At 37.8% G+C, this 23,304-nt stretch overlaps 1 protein-coding gene and 2 long non-coding RNA genes across 5 annotated transcripts in view; 1 reads left to right on the forward strand and 2 right to left on the reverse strand.

Moving 5' to 3' along the window:
* Positions 1-23,304, reverse strand: part of LOC134673239 (nephrin-like) — a 179,513-nt gene that overhangs the window by 121,398 nt on the left and 34,811 nt on the right. For all 3 annotated transcript variants that reach the window (XM_063531193.1, XM_063531198.1, XM_063531191.1), the window contains exon 2: positions 21,307-21,816. In XM_063531193.1, the coding sequence (XP_063387263.1) occupies positions 21,307-21,388 (82 nt within the window). In that variant the 5' untranslated portion in view covers positions 21,389-21,816. The remainder of the gene's footprint in view (positions 1-21,306; positions 21,817-23,304) is intronic.
* LOC134673336 (uncharacterized) lies at positions 7,348-9,769 on the reverse strand. The gene is made up of 2 exons (XR_010099464.1): positions 7,890-9,769; positions 7,348-7,806 (listed from the first exon to the last, which is right to left on the reverse strand). It is a non-coding gene; the product is annotated as an uncharacterized LOC134673336 (long non-coding RNA).
* LOC134673337 (uncharacterized) lies at positions 9,793-13,164 on the forward strand. Its single transcript, XR_010099465.1, has 2 exons — positions 9,793-10,713; positions 10,869-13,164. It is a non-coding gene; the product is annotated as an uncharacterized LOC134673337 (long non-coding RNA).

Consider the following 23,304-nt stretch of genomic DNA (forward strand, 5'->3'; position numbering starts at 1 on the left):
ACAAAAACGGCCGTTTTAACTTTGGACGCATAGATTGACAAATCCAGCAACAAAATAACTAGTCTGATTGATTCAAAAGATACTTATATATACAATACAGTACGTAGTGGCCCCCTTTTTTCGATATATTTCGTTAAATTTAAATAATCACGATTATTTAGCTGTGGCGCTAGTGTGCACGTTGAAGGGCTCTTAATTAAACTGTTTGTTTATATTAATTATTTTATTTATAGTTAATTTTTAATAATTAATTACATACCACCAAGCTGATCCAGCCAACCTTGCTGGTAGTGCTTTGATGGTTGGTTCCTTCTACATCAAGTATAGTTTAAGCAATACCCCTTCTTCCTCGCGTTATCCCGGCATTTTGCCACGGCTCATGGGAGCCTGGGGTCCGCTTGACAACTAATCCCATGATTTGACGTAGGCACAAGTTTTTATGAAAGAGACAGCCATCTGACCTTTCAACCCAGAGGGCAAACTAGGCCTTGTTGGGATTAGTCCGGTTTCCTCACGATGTTTTCCTTCGCCGAAGAGCAACTGGTAAATATCAAATGATTGCTCCTTTTTAACGACAATAAACGTACTTTCCTTTAATGGTACACGTACAGTATATGTTTGTATTTTAATTGATAATTGATAACAGATTCATTAAATATTTATGCAAGTCGTATCCATGGTATTCAACTTTGCTAAACATTGATATTACCCAAAAATTTAAATAAAAATAGCATACTACTGCACTGTAGACACTAATCGTAACACGACTCTCGTAAAAAGTTAGGCTTTCAACTCGCTTAGTGCCTGTATTAATTTTGATTACCCGCAGAGTTCTAAATTACAATACAATACAAATACTCTTTATTGCACACCTCAATAAAAGAAGACAATACCAAAGAAAACAGAAATACAGGCAGAGGTAAACAACAGGCGGTCTTAAAAATTACGTAAACACCTAACGTTACGGTGGTTAAATTACGTAACAAGTCTTCATTCATTACTTCAACTTGACCGTGATCGTGTATCTGCATATCTTTAATCAGGTTTTGAGATTATAAGCATTACACAACTTAAAACTTACTACCATAACGTCAGAGCATATAAAATATGAATATGTAGATATACTAGGTACTCACACGTTCTGGTCCTTTTATGGGCGCAGTTTATTACCACTTCTGGCTTGTGATGAATCAAAGTCCTGGGTACAATTAATTAAATTTATTCTGCTCCAAGTTCTTACTTCAACACTTTCGACATTCTTAACTTAACACGCAGTAAGCCTTCATACTCAATGTTACCGGTTCAAGCGCCAAAGCGAGAATGCCCCTTCCATCCCATGGTAAGTTACATTTATACTTTTTCATCATTTGAATTGGCGGGTAGGAGAGAAGGGTCATTTTCGCGACTACCAACAGATTAACTAACAAATATTCGGGTAAACACAAATCACATTTCTAATCACTACCCACTGAATGCCATAAGTTTAACATAACTCACATAAAATAATTATAATTTATTCTTGAAATCTTATGAAATATCACATAAGTTTCGAAAAACTCATTGGTACGAGCCGGAGTTTGAACCCGCGACCTCCGGATTGAAAGTCGCGCGCTCTTACCGCTAGGCCACCAGCGCTTCTCCATAGATAGTTTAAGCAATCCAAGAAAAAAAAATCTCCTATGGCTTAATTAAGTTCTACTTTATTATTTGTTCAATATCGTGATGTATCGTATGTCCTCTTAACAATGCCATCCTCGAAACGTCGGAGGTAATATCAAAACTTAACTTTACGCGATTAAGTCCCGTCGTTGTGAATTATTATTATGTAAAAATCGTGAAAGTATAAATCAGTGTCATGTGTCATGTCCTATATCTAATGTATTATTAAAACACGATCCGTACATTCAGAAGTCGCCATCTTGAGAATAGATCTGCAAATATGCTCTGCATAAGATTACACGGTACTTGAAATGAGTGCATATATCTGTGATAACTCTCTGTCTGTCTGTTGCGACTTTGGGTGGTGCAAAGATGACTGTTCAAACGTCGTGAGAATTTTCAATATTATATGTGACGCTTTACGGGCAAAGGTACCATGTGGCGGCTGGCGCTTACGTCGCATAGCACCGCAATAATATTGAAGCGGCGCAAATAGCGTAAGCGCCAGTCACCGAAAGGTACCTTTACCCTTGGGACGTCACATATTCTGTCTGGTAGCAGTTTAAGGCCCACTTGCACCATTCCACTAACCCGGGATTAAGCGGTTAAACCGATAACCTAAGTGTCAAATTGTACTGGTGACCGTGGTAACGCCAGGTTTAACCGGTTAACCCCGGGTTAGTGGAATGGTGCAAGTGGGCCTAAGAAGTGTAACACTCTTAACACTCTTACGGTAGATGTCACTATCGTCACTTAGGTACTTGAACCAAAGAAGGCCCGGTTCGTAAGCTTGCTAACTTCCAAAGTTTTATACTCGTAACTGTGAATGGGTTTAAATTTTGCGTCAATGTACCTAGGTACCAAGGACAAAATTGCTAGTCCATGTTACACATAAGAAAAATAAATAATAACGATGGGCCTTCTTTCGTGCAGGTACAGTCAACTGCACAAATCATCTCAAAAATATGTCCCATAGCTCTTATATCAGCGAATTAAGAACTATGGGACATGTTTTTGAATAAGTTAGCTAGTACACCCATTCTTTTACAGTTGACTGTACCGTACAGTGTACGTCACGTGATACGTACACCGTACGGTGACGTACATTATGAAAGAAAATTATACCGGCCCTGTTCGAACTTTAAGATACGTCAGTTAATAGATCTAGAAAAGATATGGATTAGATATGTCAGTGTCAAACAAGTGTCAAAAGCGACGTTTCTTCAAACAAAAACGTCACTTTTGGCACTTGTTTGACACTGACATATCAAATCTATATCGTTTCCATATCTATTATTTGACGTATCTTAAAGTTCGAATATGGCTGTACATTGCTTCGATACGTTGGTACAGTAAGCTACAAAAATACCTGGGCCTCATGCCACAAAACTTTACAGTCATCGAAATATGAACAAGAACCAAAATGACCAAAATAAAACAGGTGAGAAGCAAGCAAACCCACAGGCATAAGTTATACCACACAAGACATATCGCCCCACTGAACCAGAGCTGCCGTGTGTTCGCAATTCCCTTTGCAAAGCTAAGTACCTAATGCCATTTAGTTATATGCTCAGACCTGAATTGATATGTTTTGTATTTTTTAAGAAAGGTCGCAAACGAACAAATCAATCGCCTGATTGGTTTGCTCGTTTACGACTAGGGGCATAGGCGTACTCACGGTGGGGCAAGGTGGGGCAGTTGCCCCACCCTGGTCTCTGACCATAAGCTAAGAATTTCTGTTTCAACCGTACCCTGTTACAACGTACCCAGCCTCCCCTACTTCTGCCCCACCTCTTAAAAAATGTTGCGTACGGCCATGACTAGGGGTCCGATTCGGATTATGAAATAGACATCTACGTATATTAGACATCTTTTAGACATCACCAAGATACGATAACGATATGTTTAAGATCTAACCTGTCAAATTTGACATTTGCGCGATTTTGGAGATACTCTTGAACGATTCCCACAGGATATGACTCGGAGATCTAATTCACATCTAATAGGTATCTTACTCTATCTAACGTAAGAGTGACATTGGTTGCCCGAATTGCGCTGCAAAAGAGAACTAGTTGATATCTAAACTATAACGTATCTAGAATGGATCTAGTACGTGTCGTCTCTTGTGAATATCTTGAAGTTCGAATACGGCAGTCATTCTACCGCATGGCTACCCTTGGAGTGGCGGGCGCTGGCCCATCGTGTAGAGGAGCCATACGCTTGGTAGCGATGGGAACAAGTTAGCTGCCGGTTTGCGCAGCAATTTGCCACCTGAGAATATGCAGGAACCACATTTGTTGAATTTTGACTCTGCTTCTTGTATAAATACCTGTTCTATCTAGTTTGTTTTGTTGTGTTTTGTTTTGTTATGAAAGTGTTTGTGTTTTTTCGTAGGTACGAGTATTAATTGTAAAAGTTATTATACGGTGGTTGGAAGACGTTATGTGACGAATGTAAGAGGTTATGTGAGGCGATGGATGATCACCCATCTTCAGTTAGTATTTAAGATTATTGTTATTCCCCTGCGGAATGGTGCCGGGAGACCAAGGAGAACGTACATAGATCAAGTAAGCCCCCCCCCCACATCTGGCGTCTTTCGAGCGTCGGCGTCTGTCAGCGTCGGTCCAGCGCTATGGAAAATGACGTCGCTGCGCAGTTGCGTCGACGCTGCGTCGACGTTGCGTCGACGTCGGCCATAGAATTGTAGACGCCGACGCTCGAAAGACGCCAGATGTGGGGGGGGGGGGGGGGCTTAAGGAACAGCTCAACGTCGTGTCGTATAAGGCTGTCAAGGAGAAGGCAGAGGACCGACATACATGGAAATCGTTCCACCGACAAGAGTCTAACTCTTATATAAATGATGATGATGTTATTGTATAACACAACTTTAAGGCTCCTCTTCACGTTGGGCCAACACCAACGCCAACGAGGGACGCATTTATGCGTTAGAGGGAGCAAGTGATATTGCTATCTCATTCTACCGCATGGCTGCATCCCTCGTTGGCGTTGGCGTTGGCCCAACGTGAAGAGGAGCCTTTATGTTAACGTTTTTTAGGATGATAATAATATAGTATGCATTCCAGAGTGTTTCACTGTAATACTGTGTAATATGTTTGAATAAATAAAATAAAATAAAATAAATTATTCAAAATATGGATCAATAGAGTTCAAAAACAACATGGTTAAATAAAATTTATTTATTTTTATTGCACATAAAATTATAAGTAAGTACAAATGCCGGACTTAATACCATAAGACCTTGTCTAATAAATTTAACATAACGTTATTTTTTTATAGTTTGTAAAGGGGAAAAGTATGTCTCAAACTGACCACATTTTTTATTTAGCTTTAATATGACAACACTAAAAACAATTATCTTTCCATAACAATGTTGATTTGACCATGTACGTAAAATTTACTTGAAGCTAATATAAGTTTCGCATGTTTTATAAGCTGTCTTTTCTTATACAAAGATCAATCAACAAATCTTGTGAATCATTGTAAAATATAGGCCAAGTTTCATACAAAACTGCAGAATTGCATAACCGACTCTTCCACGTGGCGCCTAAGTCCAGAACTAATTTTGTTTGATTCTTGGCTCGGGGCCAATCGGGTCCCTAAATATGTGATGTCGCTGGTGCACTATATTGGGGACAGTTAGGGGACGTATTTTTAGACTGTTTGGATACAAACACGTTGAGTTTCGGTATAGTTAATTGATTTTTATGGTTATTTATTAGGTATAGTGGTTAAGGTGTGAACTTTATAGGTGATTTCTGTGGTAACTGAGTGTTTTTATATTTGCATTAGAATATGAGTCATGGGTGTTTTCTATGTATTTAAGTATTTGTATATTATATATATCGTTGTCTGAGTACCCACAACACAAGCCTTCTTGAGCTTACTGTGGGACTTAGTCAATCTGTGTAAGATTGTCCTATAATATTTATTTATTTTATTTATTTATTAGAATATAAATGGAAGCTTATGCACAGAACAATATGATACAGTATTAAGGGGAGCCGCAGGACTTAATTCTGGCTTGCCTTCATTATCCATCTAGAGAGGAGTCGTTAGAGCTATACCAATGCTCCAAAGGTGGAAGTGAAATATGCATACGATACGAGTTGGCACAGTGGCTGTTATCATTATCAGCCACTGGGTAGAAAGCGGTCACCTGGCGACACCCCTGATTCGCTCACACCGGTATTGCTCCTGGTCGTCTTCACAACGGCAGTTTCAGGGGTCGATCTAGTGGGCGGCAAGTCACCGCCTGCCTCGATAACTAGTGAAAAATAATACATTATTATGGCGGTGGCGTCTTTGCAATATTTTTTTATTTTATTTTGCAGTCTCATTTTCAAAAATTTATTATTTAAGTTAAGCAAATAGTTCGCAACAAGCCATATTATTGTAGTCAGCAAGCGATTTTGTTTATATGTGTCGTAGATTCCTTCTGAAAATTATCATAAATATGTATACAAAAAAGGCTCTTATTTCTTCGGAATAAGTAACTGACTGCTTATATATTTATGATCTGTGTGCCAGCACGTGTAACACCAGAACGTGTTCCGGCCTAAAGGGGAAGGATAAAATGTGAGGCGCTTTTGGTTGATCAATTATATTTACATATTATAATATCCTCGTAATGCCCAAGGTCCTACATGTGGTACTTATTCAGTTCGATGAAATTTAAATCATATTAAATTGGAACAGAGTCGCATTTGTTTTGATTCGTACAATTTTCAAACCAAACCAAAATCAACTCTATTCCCTGCACTAAAGGTTTAAATTTCAGTGGCGAATTCTAGATTTTTCATTTGTATGGCTGGGCCTTAGGGGAATATAAATGTTTTTGAAGAATACGTTTAGGTTTTTACGGAATCAAATCGGCACCGAAAAGCAATATTAGGTCTAGGTAACGAGTTGTCTATACAACTTGTTGCATAAACGACATAAAGCCCTCGCTTTGCTCTTGATTCAACAACATACGCTTGCTTTATCGTTTTCTTTCATCTAGTCGCATTTAGCGTATCGTGTTGTTGTTGTTGCCAAAACAGTAGAACTTCTAACTACCTACAGTACAAAGTATAGGTAGATTTATATTAAAACTAGTCTTTACTCGCGACTTCGTCTGCGTGGAATTAGTAATTCCTATCTTAATAATTATTGTATAATAATATATAATAAGTTTGTATAAACTTCTACGCCCTTTTCACCCCCTAAAGAATTGAATTTGGTGATATAAGCTATCCTACGTCTTTCCCCGGTACTCAAACTATCTCCGTACCACATTTCAACTAAATCGGTTCAGCAGTTAAAGCGTGAAGAGGTAACAAACAGACAGACAAGTAGTTTTCTCCAAAACCAAATAAATAAACGGCGAGAGATTGCTGATATTGCCTATATGCTAAGTATCACCAGTGGGTATATTGATTGCCCTGAACTGCTATTTAAACTTTCATTTGATACGCCCGCCCGATCTAAACGTTACGCTCCCCCCATCTCGCTAAAACGTACTTCATCCAATTTGTAACACGGGTGTTTTGAAAGGGGGTAAAATAAATGAATGGAAAGCTCCGGCTTGTCAAAAATAAAAACAGCCATGTTAACAAAATAAAATAAAATAAAATAAACTAAATGGAAACCTTGCTGTAGGAAAGCCAGGAGGAGAAACAATTAAACAAATTTAAATCTAACAAACTTTATTAACCTAAAGTTATAGTGTAAAAGCTCAGTGGTATAGCTGGGTCGCTTCACAGGTTCATGTCATAAGGTTTACACCAATTAATTAATTACTAAAGACTAAATTTCGAAATACCTAAGTTTTATGCACCAGAACTTTCAAAACTTTAAATTAAAATAACTATTGCTCTAAATCACATTTTAAATTTGTAGCCGAGCGCAGACGCAATTTAAAAATTAAAGATGCATCAGACCGACCTCAAAAACTGCTACCGGACCTGGAGCGGCGGGGAGTGACCTCGCCTATCCCCGGGAAGCTGACTGCTAACCTGGTTGGAGCCGGCCAGTGCAGATGACGTGGGACAGATCCCACAGCATCATTTTAAAACTTCAAATTCGAAACATCTTGAAACTTCTATAAACATCAAAAGCTTCTAGAAACATCTAGAAACATCCCGGCTCCTGCAAAGCGAGAAAAGGAAATATTAGCCGATGCCCTTTATGGCCGCTAGAGAAAAAATGAAACAATTCGAAATTTAGCTCACCGCACTGGAAGCTGTTAGGACTTCTGGCGGAGCGCTCCCTTCCCTCGAGCAGGAGTCAACTCTGTAAAGAACCAAAACTTGGTTAAGAACAAACCCACAATGTTTCGCGCCATTGTGGAATTGATCACAACTAAATTCCATTTATACTTACTCAGTGGAACACACCGAAGGACTCGAACTGCTTCCACCATTTTGACCACCATGTGGAATGTGTGGTCTTATCACAAAATAGGGCTCATGCGAGCGTGCGTCCCCGGAGGGGTCCACACATCAAAAGTGCATGTCACCTCAGAATGACCTTCTCATATGTTGAGAACAAAAGGCAAAAAAACAAAAGTAGGGTGCCAATCCCCTGAAGACACAAATTCTTCGAAAATTCTGAACTGATTATTTAGACAAATTCACTCATGAGCCTAAGAAATATATTTTTATCATTAAATCTAATAAGGTTTCATTTCAGAGCCACTTTGTAAGTCTGTAATTTATATGTTTTGTTTTACATCAAACTTATTTTCTATCTATAAAAATCATACCTAAATCATACAAAGTTTTCCTGGAGTGACAACATAAATATCTCAAGTTTTAATTATTTTTACTCATATGACAACCCCGACAACAGATAAGCATCAAAAGGTGCATCTGAATGCAACAGATTATGCAAAGAAGTGCAATCAATCGAGTTAGTTTGGGATATTGTTAAAATCGTTGAAATAAGAAAAGGAATTCAACCCAAAAATATTAATTTAAAATCTAAGAAAATGTCTACGTTACAATACCCCCCTCCCCGATTTTAAGGTTCAACGTAGGTGAACCGCTCGCTGTCCTCAGCGACTTTCATCCTAAAACAAAATTTAAAACAAAGTGAAGGCAAGAAAACTAACCTATTCAAACTGATCTAGAAAACCTAGAATCTAAACAAAAAGTCTGACGCAACTTCGAGATTCAAAACATACCAAAAATGCTCTAAAATAATCTAAAAGTAAAATCATACTAACGTTAAACAATTTAAAAATACTGCTGTTCTGACCGAACAAAAAAAATCTAAATAATAATCTCGAACCCACGTCAGTACCACGGAAGGTGAAAAAAAACTATGCGGCCAACTGCGCTGCACATAGAAAAAAAACCTCAGTCTATCCTTCCAACCCGTAAACAAACCGTTGGCCTTCTCAGTACAACGCGACAAAAGCTTGTTGTGCTGAGAAAGCCAAAAACCAACCGCCAGGACCGATGTTCAGCATTCCTAAAATAAAACTCAGCTAGACCGGGCGAAAATGAGACCCATAATAGTCCCCTAACTATAAGCCTTCAACGAAAACCTTTTTTTGTAACCCTACCGGTTGAGGACACTAAGGCCTGTCCCAACCCTTCAGGTAGACAACAATCATCAAATTAAACCCAAAAAAATCCAAAACGGCCCTTTGAGTTGGTGAGGCACACCTGTCCCCCCAACTCTCCGGAATCAAAAACCAAAACAAAAAAAATGGTATACCTAAACAAAAACGAGGTATATAGCAGGTGAGTGGTTTGTCGTCCTTGGCGGCACGACGACTGGTACAAGACGAGGGGTCGTGCGTCCAAGGATAACTCCCCTAAACTCTAAAACCATACTAAACTGAAAAAACTACAACCATTTGACTGAGTTGCATTGCGGTAGCAGGCATGAAAAAGGTGGCGGAGACACCGAGTGCCGTTCCAATGCCTTCAAAAATGGCTCATTGGATCGTCAACACGATAAACAAAAGGTACCAAACCAAAAGGGGTACCGCGGTCGATATGTCCAAAAAAGCAAGAACCCAATTTAAAACAGCCCCTCAAAAATGGTAACTGCTGGGTATGAACCCCATACCGACCAAATGCGTAGCCACAAATACGCAAAATTGCACAAACCCGTGCTCGAGTGTGGTAAGCACTCGAAACCTACTACCGAAATCCAAACCTTTGGCTATGTTAAGGACTCGCTCTGACCTTAAAAGTGAGCAAGTTGTTTCGCCCCATTTATACATCACGCACTTTACCATACCGTTCATATCTCATCTGTCGCCCCTACCATACTTCACGCATTACAAATCCCGTTCTTCCATCCCCGCAACAAAATTAGTAGTGAATACAGTCAGTGCTGTTCACCACGTACCGTGCATAAAGTCGTGATTGGATATTTTACCATAATATCCAACACTCCATACGAGACAACCGTGAAACAAAACGTTCTTGTGTAGGCGAGGCCTTGGAAAATACCACCTTCTTGAAAACCTACCAAAACTTGTGTCAAAATTCTAAACATGCCAGCCTTATTCGAAATTCCCGCCAATTCTGAAACCGAGATTACAAACTGTATTCTTGGCGAAATAAGGTCTAAAAAAAATAAAAAAACTACTTCAAAACAATTTATCTCATTAAATTTGAGTGCTAAAACCAAATTTCGTAACATTCCGAACCATAAAACTATATTGTATTTAACTAAATAAATATCAATATTTAAACAAATTACAAAATGATTTTCCAAAAACGAGCGTTTTTATAAACGCTGAACTCGTTACGATTTAAAGAAAACACTACTAAAGTTTACGCGTTTCCGAACGCACCCTTACTCTGTGTCAAAAAAAAACAAATTCATGACTTAACCTTACTTTGCACTTTAAACTACAAAGAACAAAACTTTGGTTGCAAATACCATTTTAATTTGGAAAACTACCATCTAATATGAAACACAAGTCTTACGTTGTGTGAAGTATTATTTACAACTCAAAATAAGCTAAACAAATGTCGATTTCAGCGACATAAAACTCGACACAGAGATTACCGAAAACTACCAAAAATACAGGTAAAACACTAAATCTTGAGATCAGGAATCATCTTATTTCACACGATTATCCCTCTCCCTTAAAATCAACGCTAAATGTCATTTCAAAGTCAAATAAAATAAACTAACCAAAAATTTGTATTGCATACCTCAAAATTGAAGTGAACTTGTTACAGATTACATCAAAACCGTGCTGAATTTGGATATTACCACCACAAAAACGAAAAGCATCCAGCCATTTCTACAACTGGACTGCCGGATCACAGGAATTTCTAAATTTGAAAATGAAATCATGTCTATTGTTCTGGAACTATAAGCGCTAACACGCCGAAGAAGAATATCTTCCTTTAAGAAGTTAAATGATCATGAAACACCACAAGAAGCTTGCCGGACACTACTGCCAGACCAGACTTCCATAATAAACTGTTTCCCTGCGGCTATGCGGAGAGTTCTGAAAAATAAAATGCCGACACCGCTTCCACAGCTCCTTGGACCTAGGATGTGCTCCTGATTGGCTTGACCATCCTAAATAAATGTATTTATCAATAAGCTGTGAAATTAAGTGTTGCGTTTCAACTTTTATTTACTAAATATGCTACTGCATTGAAATTTCTGGCGCTTCATGTTTACAAAAACTGTGCTGTGTATAGAAAATAAAATAAAATAATGTTAACATAACTATTGTTTTCCTTAACAAACTTGAAATGTGGTGAAATTATTATGCCTTCCGGCTTAACTGTTAAAACATAAAAAATTACAAAATTCATTATAAAACATTTATGAAAGTGCAGTTCCATCAAATCTATGAAAATCACAAAACAACATTCTACTAAAATTCACATATTTTCCTCCTAAATATGAAATTCTGGACTAAATATAGATTACTACAAGTGATCACAAGTGGCAAAATTGTGTTCTCCTATCTTATGTTACAAAATACAAAATTCTTATTTTTTCATTGAAATTTAAATGTTAAAAGTGAAACCAAACGAAATTCTAGTGTCAAAACTTCAAAATAGTATCCAAATTTACTAAAAATGCAACACGTGTTATTGACATCTGTCAAGTCAGCAAAATTTTATAACCTACAAAATGTATCATACAAAATTCTATGATTTTCAAAAAAAAAATTCCATGCAAATGTGCAGAAAACATCATAAATGTGAGCAAATGCCCAAAGTATGGTATGCAATACCCAAAAAATCTTTGAAATGTAACAAAATACTCTACAAAAGGTGAGTTAAACAAAATTATTTTCTGGTGCATAAAAATAAGTCTAGACTTTTCCTGCAGCAAGTAATTATTTAGAAACCTGAAAAATTCTTGGGCGCCATTGTAACACGGGTGTTTTGAAAGGGGGTAAAATAAATGAATGGAAAGCTCCGGCTTGTCAAAAATAAAAACAGCCATGTTAACAAAATAAAATTAAATAAAATAAACTAAATGGAAACCTTGCTGTAGGAAAGCCAGGAGGAGAAACAATTAAACAAATTTAAATCTAACAAACTTTATTAACCTAAAGTTATAGTGTAAAAGCTCAGTGGTATAGCTGGGTCGCTTCACAGGTTCATGTTATAAGGTTTACACCAATTAATTAATTACTAAAGACTAAATTTCGAAATACCTAAGTTTTATGCACCGGAACTTTCAAAACTTTAAATTAAAATAACTATTGCTCTAAATCACATTTTAAATTTGTAGCCGAGCGCAGACGCAATTTAAAAATTAAAGATGCATCGGACCGACCTCAAAAACTGCTACCGGACCTGGAGCAGCGGGGAGTGACCTCGCCTATCCCCGGGAAGCTGACTGCTAACCTGGTTGGAGCCGGCCAGTGCAGATGACGTGGGTCAGATCCCACAGCATCATTTTAAAACTTCAAATTCGAAACATCTTGAAACTTCTAGAAACATCAAAAGCTTCTAGAAACATCTAGAAACATCCCGGCTCCTGCAAAGCGAGAAAAGGAAATATTAGCCGATGCCCTTTATGGCCGCTAGAGAAAAAATGAAACAATTCGAAATTTAGCTCACCGCACTGGAAGCTGTTAGGACTTCTGGCGGAGCGCTCCCTTCCCTCGAGCAGGAGTCAACTCTGTAAAGAACCAAAACTTGGTTAAGAACAAACCCACAATGTTTCGCGCCATTGTGGAATTGATCACAACTAAATTCCATTTATACTTACTCAGTGGAACACACCGAAGGACTCGAACTGCTTCCACCATTTTGACCACCATGTGGAATGTGTGGTCTTATCACAAAATAGGGCTCATGCGAGCGTGCGTCCCCGGAGGGGTCCACACATCAAAAGTGCATGTCACCTCAGAATGACCTTCTCATATGTTGAGAACAAAAGGCAAAAAAACAAAAGTAGGGTGCCAATCCCCTGAAGACACAAATTCTTCGAAAATTCTGAACTGATTATTTAGACAAATTCACTCATGAGCCTAAGAAATATATTTTTATCATTAAATCTAATAAGGTTTCATTTCAGAGCCACTTTGTAAGTCTGTAATTTATATGTTTTGTTTTACATCAAACTTATTTTCTATCTATAAAAATCATACCTAAATCATACAAAGTTTTCCTGGAGTGACAACATAAATATCTCAAGTTTTAATTATTTTTACTCATATGACAACCCCGACAACAGATAAGCATCAAAAGGTGCATCTGAATGCAACAGATTATGCAAAGAAGTGCAATCAATCGAGTTAGTTTGGGATATTGTTAAAATCGTTGAAATAAGAAAAGGAATTCAACCCAAAAATATTAATTTAAAATCTAAGAAAATGTCTACGTTACAAATTACAGACAAAATAGTTTTTTGTGTCGTGCTAGTCGTAATTTAAATATTCTATCCAGAGATTTGGACATTGATATATTTAATACTTCCATTCCTTCAGTGAAGCGAAAATTAGCAAGTCTATTTTTTAACCCACTTTGATCTCGATTGTCTTGTTTCACATTCAAGTAGCAGGTTTGTGATTTGTCTGGGTGCTTAAGTATCTATTACGTATCATCTATTTTTACTGTTTGTATTGTTAGCAGCCATCCTAGATAAGTTATGAGTTCTATAAATTAAGTGTCTTTATTTTTTGATATATTGTAAATGTATAAAACGTGATAGCATGTGTGAAATTGCGCGCAAAATTTGATATATTGTCTACTTCATTTCTATCTGTGAGAACCTGTAATTGGCTTTGTATTGTTACCTAAATCTATATAATGTTTTTGCAGCTGTTGGTACTCCTTACAAAATAAAATAAAATAAAAAATAAACCAAACACTGACGAAAAATGCAAGGTTAAGGCTGTTTCCAGGGCATTCCAGAAAAGTGACTGGTGCAGTCAAAGAAATTAATATCCGTACCATTTCGTACCTTGTCACAGTCTGCCGTATTCGCAGTTCAAGATATTCACAAGAGACGACACGTACTAGATCCATTCTAGATACGTTATAGTTTAGATATGAACTAGTTCTCTTTTCCAGCGCAATTCGGGCAACCAATGTCACTTTTACGTTAGATAGAGTAAGATATCTATTAGATGTGAATTGGATCTCTAAGTCATATCCTGTGGAAATCGTTCAAGAGTATCTCCAGAATCGCGCAAATGTTAAATTTGACAGGTAAGATCTTAAACATATCGTTATCGTATCTTGGTGATGTCTAACAGATGTCTAATAGATGTCTATTTCAAAACTGAATTGGGCCCAAAGATGACAATCAATATGAAAGTCGCTAGGAACCTAATACTATTAATTGTCACTGTGACAAGCACCAAAATAATAAGACGTATTTGGAATCTCTGAAAATATCTTTTTATCCTGGTAAGGAGGCGTTTAGGTAAGTAGCGGTTGGCTGGCCGCCAGCGACCAATATAGACGAGACATGTGCTAAGACGGGTTTAGGTATGTTACTGTCAAAGTGTCAGGGGCTTCTAGCTTGGATGTCGTTTTAAATCATTCGAATTTAGACTAAGTTACCTGCTCCATAGAAGGCCCGCTTCTTAAGCTTGGCTACAATTACAAACTTTTATAAGTGTGAATGGGTTTTAAATATTGCGTCCATGTTCGCTAGTACCATAGACAAAATTGCAAGTTCATATTAAACATAAGAATAATAAAAATAACGATGAAGCTTCATTGGCGCAGGTTCCTTTACTCACCGCTGCAGTAATGCCGAACGGGTTAGCCGACTGCGTTGTTGCCAAAACGTCGAAAATAACACATTATTGATATACCTATTTATGTAATATTTAACGTTTCCTGCAGTAACAAAGTAGGTAGCATTCCACTAGCAGTACTGAAGCGCGACATAACTACCGACTGCATTGCTGCCCCAAATGTGCACCAGCATTACTGCAGCAGTATTGCAGTGCAACGTGCAACGTTACAGCCAACTGCAGCGGATCGGGTTAAGGTGGAATTCGACCAATGTGGGGCGCTGTACGGCACAGACATTTTTGGACTGAATATGCTTGTGCCCCACTCTGGTGAAATCCCACACCGTAACCGTGACTACGATGGCATTCAGCGAAATAATTTTCACCAATTATTTAGAGAATTAGTTGGTCTATTCATAACTCCGACGAAAACTTTAGCACTTGCCAACTACATACGTCACAGCGCAGTTCGTCCACCCTGAGAAAATAGATCGCATTGACAAATTGCCGCAAATTAGCTACGGGCGGCCTGTGAACCTGCGGCGTAGAGATAACATTCCGCGTGTTCTAGCTAAAATAACAAACCAAACATACCTATTAGTATAGCTAGATTTAGAAATAGAAATAGAAAAATATTTATTTGGTACGAAAACATAATAAATTAAAACAAAGTATAAATCACAAGTAGGTACACCAAATAGAATACTATTAGAAGTATTTGAACAAATTAAATTATTTTTCAGAAAATATTTTAATTTGTTTTTTATCAAGTAGAAACACTACTATATAAATTATAAACTGAAATAAATGTCATATACTATATAGCAGCGTACTATATGGCACCTGCCACGATAGCAGAGGACGCTGGTTAAATTTCCGGCCTTGGTCACCAAATAGGATGCCGCTGAGCATAAGCCTTGTCTATTAAGGGGCCCACAGATTACCAGTTTGTCGGACAATATCAGCCTGTCAGTAAATCGCAAAAGGTGACAGTTCCGAAGAAAGTTGACAGGCTGATATCATCCGGCGAACTGGTAATCTGTGGGCTTTAGATACTGGTTTTCAGGGCACCCAAAATCTAGACACGCGGCAGCGTGTCAAGCCAAGTTCAAGCAAAGGAACTGGCTAGCCAGCGCCGAGTGTAATATTACACGAACCACTTGGTGCCACTTTTGACCCTTCTATAACTCAAAACATCTTTGACGTAAACACATAAAACTACGTGTGTTTAATTATATCCATAAGGCCAAGTCAAATCTAACCTACTTTAAGATCTCACGTTTTTTTAAATAACAGCAATTGTTATAGGTATCCAATAAAGCAAAGAAATAGAGTTTAATACTTGTTTATAATGTTATTTTGTTCCTATAAATACATATTTGGATTTTGCATAGAACTTGGCAGTGGCACTCATTTAGATCTCCATTCTTTTTGCGGCGAGCCCCACAGCCAAGCATAATTTTTGTATTGAACTTGGCTCTCCTTTTTTACATTTATGTTTTTGGTGGGATAAAAATATAACCAAAGAAAACTGAACAATATAGAATAGAAATGGAACAGAACAGCACATGTGTATAAAGATGAATATAATTTAACGCCAAAGGCCAATAAGATGATAATAATTTTCTCTACATACAGTAGTGGCTAAAAGCTAGAATAAGCTAAAAAGTACAAGTACTTCCTTAAATTGTTACGTTGATGAGCATGGTAGTCATGGCCTTATGGCTTCTCTACACGATGATGGGCCAACGCCGGCCACTCCAAGGGACGCAGCCATACGGTAGAATGAGATAGCAATATCGCTTGCTCGCTCTAACGCATAAATGCGTCCCTTGGAGCGGCCGGCGTTGGCCCATCGTGTAGAGGAGCCATTAGAATTGATGTAGAATGGAGCAAGCATGCTGAGCATTTTCTAAACCGACGTATCGACAAATGCTGCGTATTTCATGACGAGACAGAGTTATAATAACCCCCCACCTAATCATCAACCAAATAGCTACCTATCATCATTAATTTCGTCATTGGTAAACACACATTGAACTTTCGGGGGGCTATTTCAGACGGAGATATAGAAAGTGTCGCGCGCGACCTGGTTCCTCTGGCCGGGGGCCAAATTGAACGGATCTGCACTCATATGTGCTGTCAATAACAGACGAAAAAGCGGGCAAGTGCGAGTTGGAGTCGCGCTTTGAGGGTTCGGTACCAACAGACATTTAATGCGTGTAATGGAGTAGGTTATTTTTACAAGCTTTTATTTAGTTTCACCTGACCGTTTTCTGTTTGTCTGTCTGTGTGTAATCAAATCTTGCCAGTTAAATTTGATCCACTTCCCGGTTTCCGATTGAGCTGAAATTTTACATGCATGTATAAATCGGATGACAATGCAATATTATGGTACCATCGAGCTGATCTGATGATGGAGACAGAAGGTGGCCATAGGAACTCTGTGATGAAACAACGGAACCTAATTGTGTTAGGGGTTTTTAGAATTGTCTGTGGGAAGAAAAGTACAGTCAGCGATAAAAGCTTGTACAAAAATTAAATTTCCTTCTGCCTTCTGGGCACCCTACCATCCGGCGCCGAGCTAGCTCCCATTTTTTATCTGTAAATATGTGTATATAGTTGTTAGAGTTTAGTTTTAGTTTTAATTTTAATGTTTAGTTTAATTATTTTGTTAATATTTTTATTTTCTACTAATAAGTATTATAAATGCGAAAATAACTTTATCTGTCTGTATGTTACCTCTTCTCAAGTAAAAGTCGGACTCGCCTCGCTCGGTTCCGTACTATTTAGTATTTGTTGTTATAGCGGCAACAGAAATACATCACCTGTGAAAATTTTAACTGTTCATAAGATACATACAGACGGAATGTGGAGTCTTAGTAATAGGGTCCCTTGTGGGTGGGGTATTGGGTACGGAACCCTAAAAAAGCACTGACAGGTCAACAATGTTTGATTGAGCGTGGATTTGCCGAAATTGTTAGTTAGTGGGTAGGCTTCGCTTTTTTTTGTCCATGTGCAGTGAAAATTGGTTTCAACTCTATTGGACAGCGAATGACTTGTAACCAGATACCGTAAATTTTATACCATTTTTGCTGCAACGGAGTTGTACCTTTGGATAATTCCAACTGAAATGGTAAATTAAGGTTCATCATCATCATCATTTCAGCCTATATACGTCCCACTTAGCAATGCACGCACGAGAACTTTCCAAAGTTGCGAAACTTTCCACATGAGAAATTCTCGGTAACTTCTGAGAATGTTCTCGAGAACGAGAATTTATTTATTTATCGTAGTTTATACCATGAATATTCACGATAGTTTAGGTGTAGTCCTTACCCCCAGAAAATTCCGACTTTTGGTCGTCCGCTTCCGGTCAGAAAAATGTATGACGGCCCGGCCAAACGGTCAGACTTAGGTGGGGGGTGCTCGACCAAATGTCATAGACGGACCCTGGCAGTTTTTGACGCCGCCATTTTTTTTTTCAATATGGCCGACTTTTTTTTTTACTTTTTTAATTTTGTCCTAGCGCGCTGAAATTTTGGTCACGGAATCTCGGGGTCCCCTAAATACTAATAAAAAAATTTTTTTTGGAAAAATGCTACAATTGCGGGAAAACGGGCCACTTTTATTTTGTATGGCAACTTTTAAACGATGCGTGATAGGTGGGGGGTGCTCGACCAAATGTCATAGAGGGCCCCGAGACAAAATAAATTGCATTAAAAAAAATCAAAATGGCCGACTTTTTTTAAAAATTTTTCAAGTTGGTCCGAGCGCGCTGAGATTTGGCATGGCGGGAGACAGAGGCCTCTAGATCGTAATGAAACAAAAAAAAAATTTTGGAAAAAATTGTCGAAAGTCGAAATGTTCTCTGATATACAGTGAGAATTTAAGCAACTTATTGGTAAACTTATCACATCAACAAAATAGCTAACTGTAATAGACAATAATATATGCATAATAACATTTAGTTTTAAGTTATGCCTATTTAAACTTTATTTCAAGTATATTCTCTTGTTTAAACAATAATTTCCATGTTGCAGGAATGTTCTGAGAACATTCTCGAGAACGTTTCCGCTTTTTGGGAATGTTCTGCAATTTGTACATTGCTAGTCCCACTGCTGAGCACAGGCCTCCTCTCATGCGCGAGAGGGCTTGGGCTATAGTCCCCACGCTAGCCCAATGCGTATTGGGGACTTCACATACACCTTTGAATTTCTTCGCAGATGCATGCAGGTTTCCTCACGATGTTTTCCTTCACCGAAAAGCTAGTGGTAAATATCAAATGATATTTCGTACATAAGTTCCGAAAAACTCATTGGTACGAGCCAGGATTTGAACCCGCGACCTCCGGATTGAAAGTCAGACGTCATATCCACTCGGCCACCACTGCCAACCATAATAAATTAAGGTTAATATTAACGAAATTAACGCTAATTAATCATTAGGGTTGAAATTGTTTATACCAATTCCATTAACACCACTCTTCTGCACCAAAAATGCTATAAAATTTACGATGTCTGCTTGTAACCGACTTCAAAGAAAATGTTTATTCGTCGGTCTTTTTAGGGTTCCGTACCCAAAGGGTAAAACGGGACCCTATTACTAAGACTTCGCTGTCCGTCCGTCCGTCCGTCCGTCCGTCCGTCTGTCCGTCCGTCCGTCTGTCACCAGGCTGTATCTCACGAACCGTGATAGCTAGACAGTTGAAATTTTCACAGATGATGTATTTCTGTTGCCGCTATAACAACAAATACTAAAAACAGAATAAAATAAAGATTTAAATGGGGCTCCCATACAACAAACGTGATTTTTGACCAAAGTTAAGCAACGTCGGGAGTGGTCAGTACTTGGATGGGTGACCGTTTTTTTTTTGCTTTTTTTTTGTTTTTTTTTGCATTATGGTACGGAACCCTTCGTGCGCGAGTCCGACTCGCACTTGCCCGGTTTTTTTTTCTACAATGTTTCCTTATCTATCGAAGCGGACTAAACCGATTTGAAAATGGAACCAATAATGTTTACGACTTAAAGATACTTTAAGTTTCAAGGTCAGAACATCGGCTTTCCATAAATAGTTATGAATTTAATGATTATACCGTGTCGCAAATATTTTTCTTACTGTACTTATTTCTCATTCTGATTATCATTCTATGTCTAAAATTTTATGTTTAGGTCATAACCGTAAGTTTATTTTTAAATCGACATTTACTTTTATTTTTTTTCGTATTTTATATCGACATTTATTTATTTTTAAATCGACACGAGTTGCGAATACGCACGTATTGTGTCAATTACCGCACTAGGGAGGTAAAGTAGCACCATATGTACTGTAAAATAAATCATGTTCATATTTTACAATTGTAATAATGATAAACGGCTTATTTAGATGTAATGGTGCCTTAATCCAAATGACCCGCAATACCCGCATAGCTATGGCAGGAAGTTATATTATCTTATCTTTATTTAGTCAAAGCCGGAAATTATCACTGACCCCTTAGATCAAGACAAATTGTGTAAGCAAGCTTCAAAATTTGGGTGGAGTTTGACTAATTTGGATTAAGATTTATATTTGTAGTACTTAGTACCTAACTTGCTCAAATATAACGATGAGTGAATAGTTCCGTTTTGATCATCATCAGCAGTTCCACATCATTATGTCAGTTTTTTTAATGAAAATGCTTGGTTGATAAAAACAAAAATCACTAAATGTATGCCTTTAAGATTTGAGAGTTCCCTCGATTCCTCATAGATCTCATCATCAGAACTGAGTTTTGACAAAAACGGGACAAATCTGTGTAAATATACTTACAACCAATTAAACAATGTTAATTATCGGTCCACAAATAACGGATTTATGGAGTAACAAACATTCAAAACCGGGCAAGTGCGGGTCGGACTCGCGCACGAAGGGTTCCGTACCATAATGCAAAAAAAAAAACGAAAAAAAAAAAGCAAAAAAAAACGGTCACCTATCCAAGTCCTGACCACTCCCGACGTTGCTTAACTTTGATCAAAAATCACGTTTGTTGTATGGGAGCCCCATTTAAAACTTTATTTTATTCTGTTTTTAGTATTTGTTGTTATAGCGGCAACAGGAATACATCATCTGTGAAAATGTCAACTGTCTAGCTATCACAGTTCGTGAGATACAGCCTGGTGACAGACGGACGGACGGACGGACGGACAGCGAAGTCTTAGTAATAGGGTCCCGTTTCACCCTTTGGGTACGGAACCCTAAAAAGTACGTACAACCGAATTAATAACCTTCTACTTTGAAATCTGAAAGTCGGTTGAAAAGGAAAGAATGGAAAGATTCGCGCGGTTCTTGTAAGCCTCTGTAGCTCAGTTGATTAAGAGCGTTCGGACCGGCGTTCAAAAAGTCGCAAGTTCGAGTCTTGCTGTACAATTATCCCATTTTTCCTTTAATATGAAAATTAATAGTTGCTTACCAGCATCCGTGATCTCCAAGCTTCTCTGGACCACGGCAAGTAACACTACCACCATAACACACAGATCCCGATCCTTAGCCATCTCCACTGCACAGTCAAGTCCGTACCATTTTCCAAAACACTGGACACCGAACACATCGAATCTCAAAACTTAATTTCCGTCAAAAAGCAAATAAAAAAAACGAAATTTCATCACACTTCAATGTTAAATTTTTTCCCATCACTGTTTACTTAATTTTTTTTTAAATCGACATACTTTATCGTTAATGTTTTTCGTATTACAAGAGACAATTCCATTTTCAATATAAACTTGAATCCATTTTCAAAATAAGAACACTCGGATTCGGAAAAAGTTCCATTTTCAAGCGGAACTTTCTAAAATTCCGCAAAAATTTTGGTTTATTTTCGTATCACCAAAAATATGGATTTATTTTTGTCCTGTTGCTCGTAGTTTTTGGAACTGTTCCAAGGATTTCTTTCGTCCATTTCTGTGGACAGCCGGATACGAATCTGGAACAGAAATGATATTATTAATGATGTAAACACTTCAGTTTGCACGTAATTTTAGAAACACGCTTAAGAAAAAACGCCGTCCATTGTGTATGGAATTCATCATACAAAATAACCCATTATTATTGCTTTTGAGCTAAGGTACAGCCAGCATCAAAAGTAGCGTATCAGACTATGCGTCAAAAGTATCTACACATGGAATAATTACGCTGTAGAGCTACTTTTGAACGCTAACTGCCGACTTTATATTTGTTAATAGATATTGGTAAGTATTAAAAAAATAATCAGAGCGCAATTTATTTATTATTTGGTCTAAGGTTCGTGTCGCACTTAAGGAGTAATTATAGTCTAGGGACGCCTGGAATATAAATTGATTTTACTAGTAAGTTGACAATTTTATGAATTCTTCGTGGATACAGTAGGTAAGTAAATAATATATTTTAATTAAGTAGTCTATGAAAAAGCTCTATATTAGCCTTATTATCTTTTAGTAATTAATTTACCTTAAGGTTCTTTGTATAAGCACAAAAGGTAGCTTAATTAATTAAAAGTTTTATTAGGTGCCTATAATTATAGAATGTCGAATTATTCATGTTTTTTTTCTTCTTATCTGCCTACGTTATTTCTCATCTAACAAGTGTTACTTCTCTAAACATTTTATACAAAAACAACGAGACCAATTCGAACGAACATTAACATCAAAGTGATATCTAAATTATGTCATTTAGTTATCGTGCATTTCGCTCGTACTTGTCTGTATTGACGCGAGCGAGACGCAAGGGCGGTGCAGGAATTACGAACTCGTGTTGCTAAAGCCCTTGGCTTTGGCTTCGGTCTTCAATCCACACTCGTTCGTGAATCTTAAGCCCCACGAGCCGTCCTACAAACGGCTAGAAACGGTAGGACGGCTCGTAGTCCGCAACCCCCATACACAATCCTACCCAACGAGGCGGACTACGAGGCGGCCTACACGGTAGGAGTGTGAATGTGGGGCTTTATACTTTTAAACGAGCAATTCTTGTATATATTATATATGTCTCTGGGATCTCAGAAACGGCTCTAACGATTTCAAAGAAACTTGATATGAGGGGGTTTTCGGGGAAGAAAAATCGATCTAGCTAGGTCTTATCTCTGAGAAAACGCGCATTTTTGAGTTTTTATATGTTTTCCGAGCAAATCTCGGTCTCCTAGATATTTATTATTTAATACACAATGTAGGTACCATTCTAATGTCACTAACTGTTGATTTAGGGTACCTACGCGGTGGAACAGAACCTCATACTCGTATTTTGAACAAGATCGAGGTTACAGGCTGGAATCTCGTTCATATTCGCAGAAATATATACCTATAACTCCGTATAAGATAAATAAAGTCTAAGAAAAAAACGTGCCTCGGAAATCAAGAAAAAGTCATTTTCGAATAGATGGCGCACACACCTTTGGCCTATTCTCGGCTAGATGACGTTGATATTTAACAATTTTAACACA

This window comes from Cydia fagiglandana, chromosome 18, assembly GCF_963556715.1.
Source record: "Cydia fagiglandana chromosome 18, ilCydFagi1.1, whole genome shotgun sequence".
Classification (NCBI taxonomy): domain Eukaryota; kingdom Metazoa; phylum Arthropoda; class Insecta; order Lepidoptera; family Tortricidae; genus Cydia; species Cydia fagiglandana.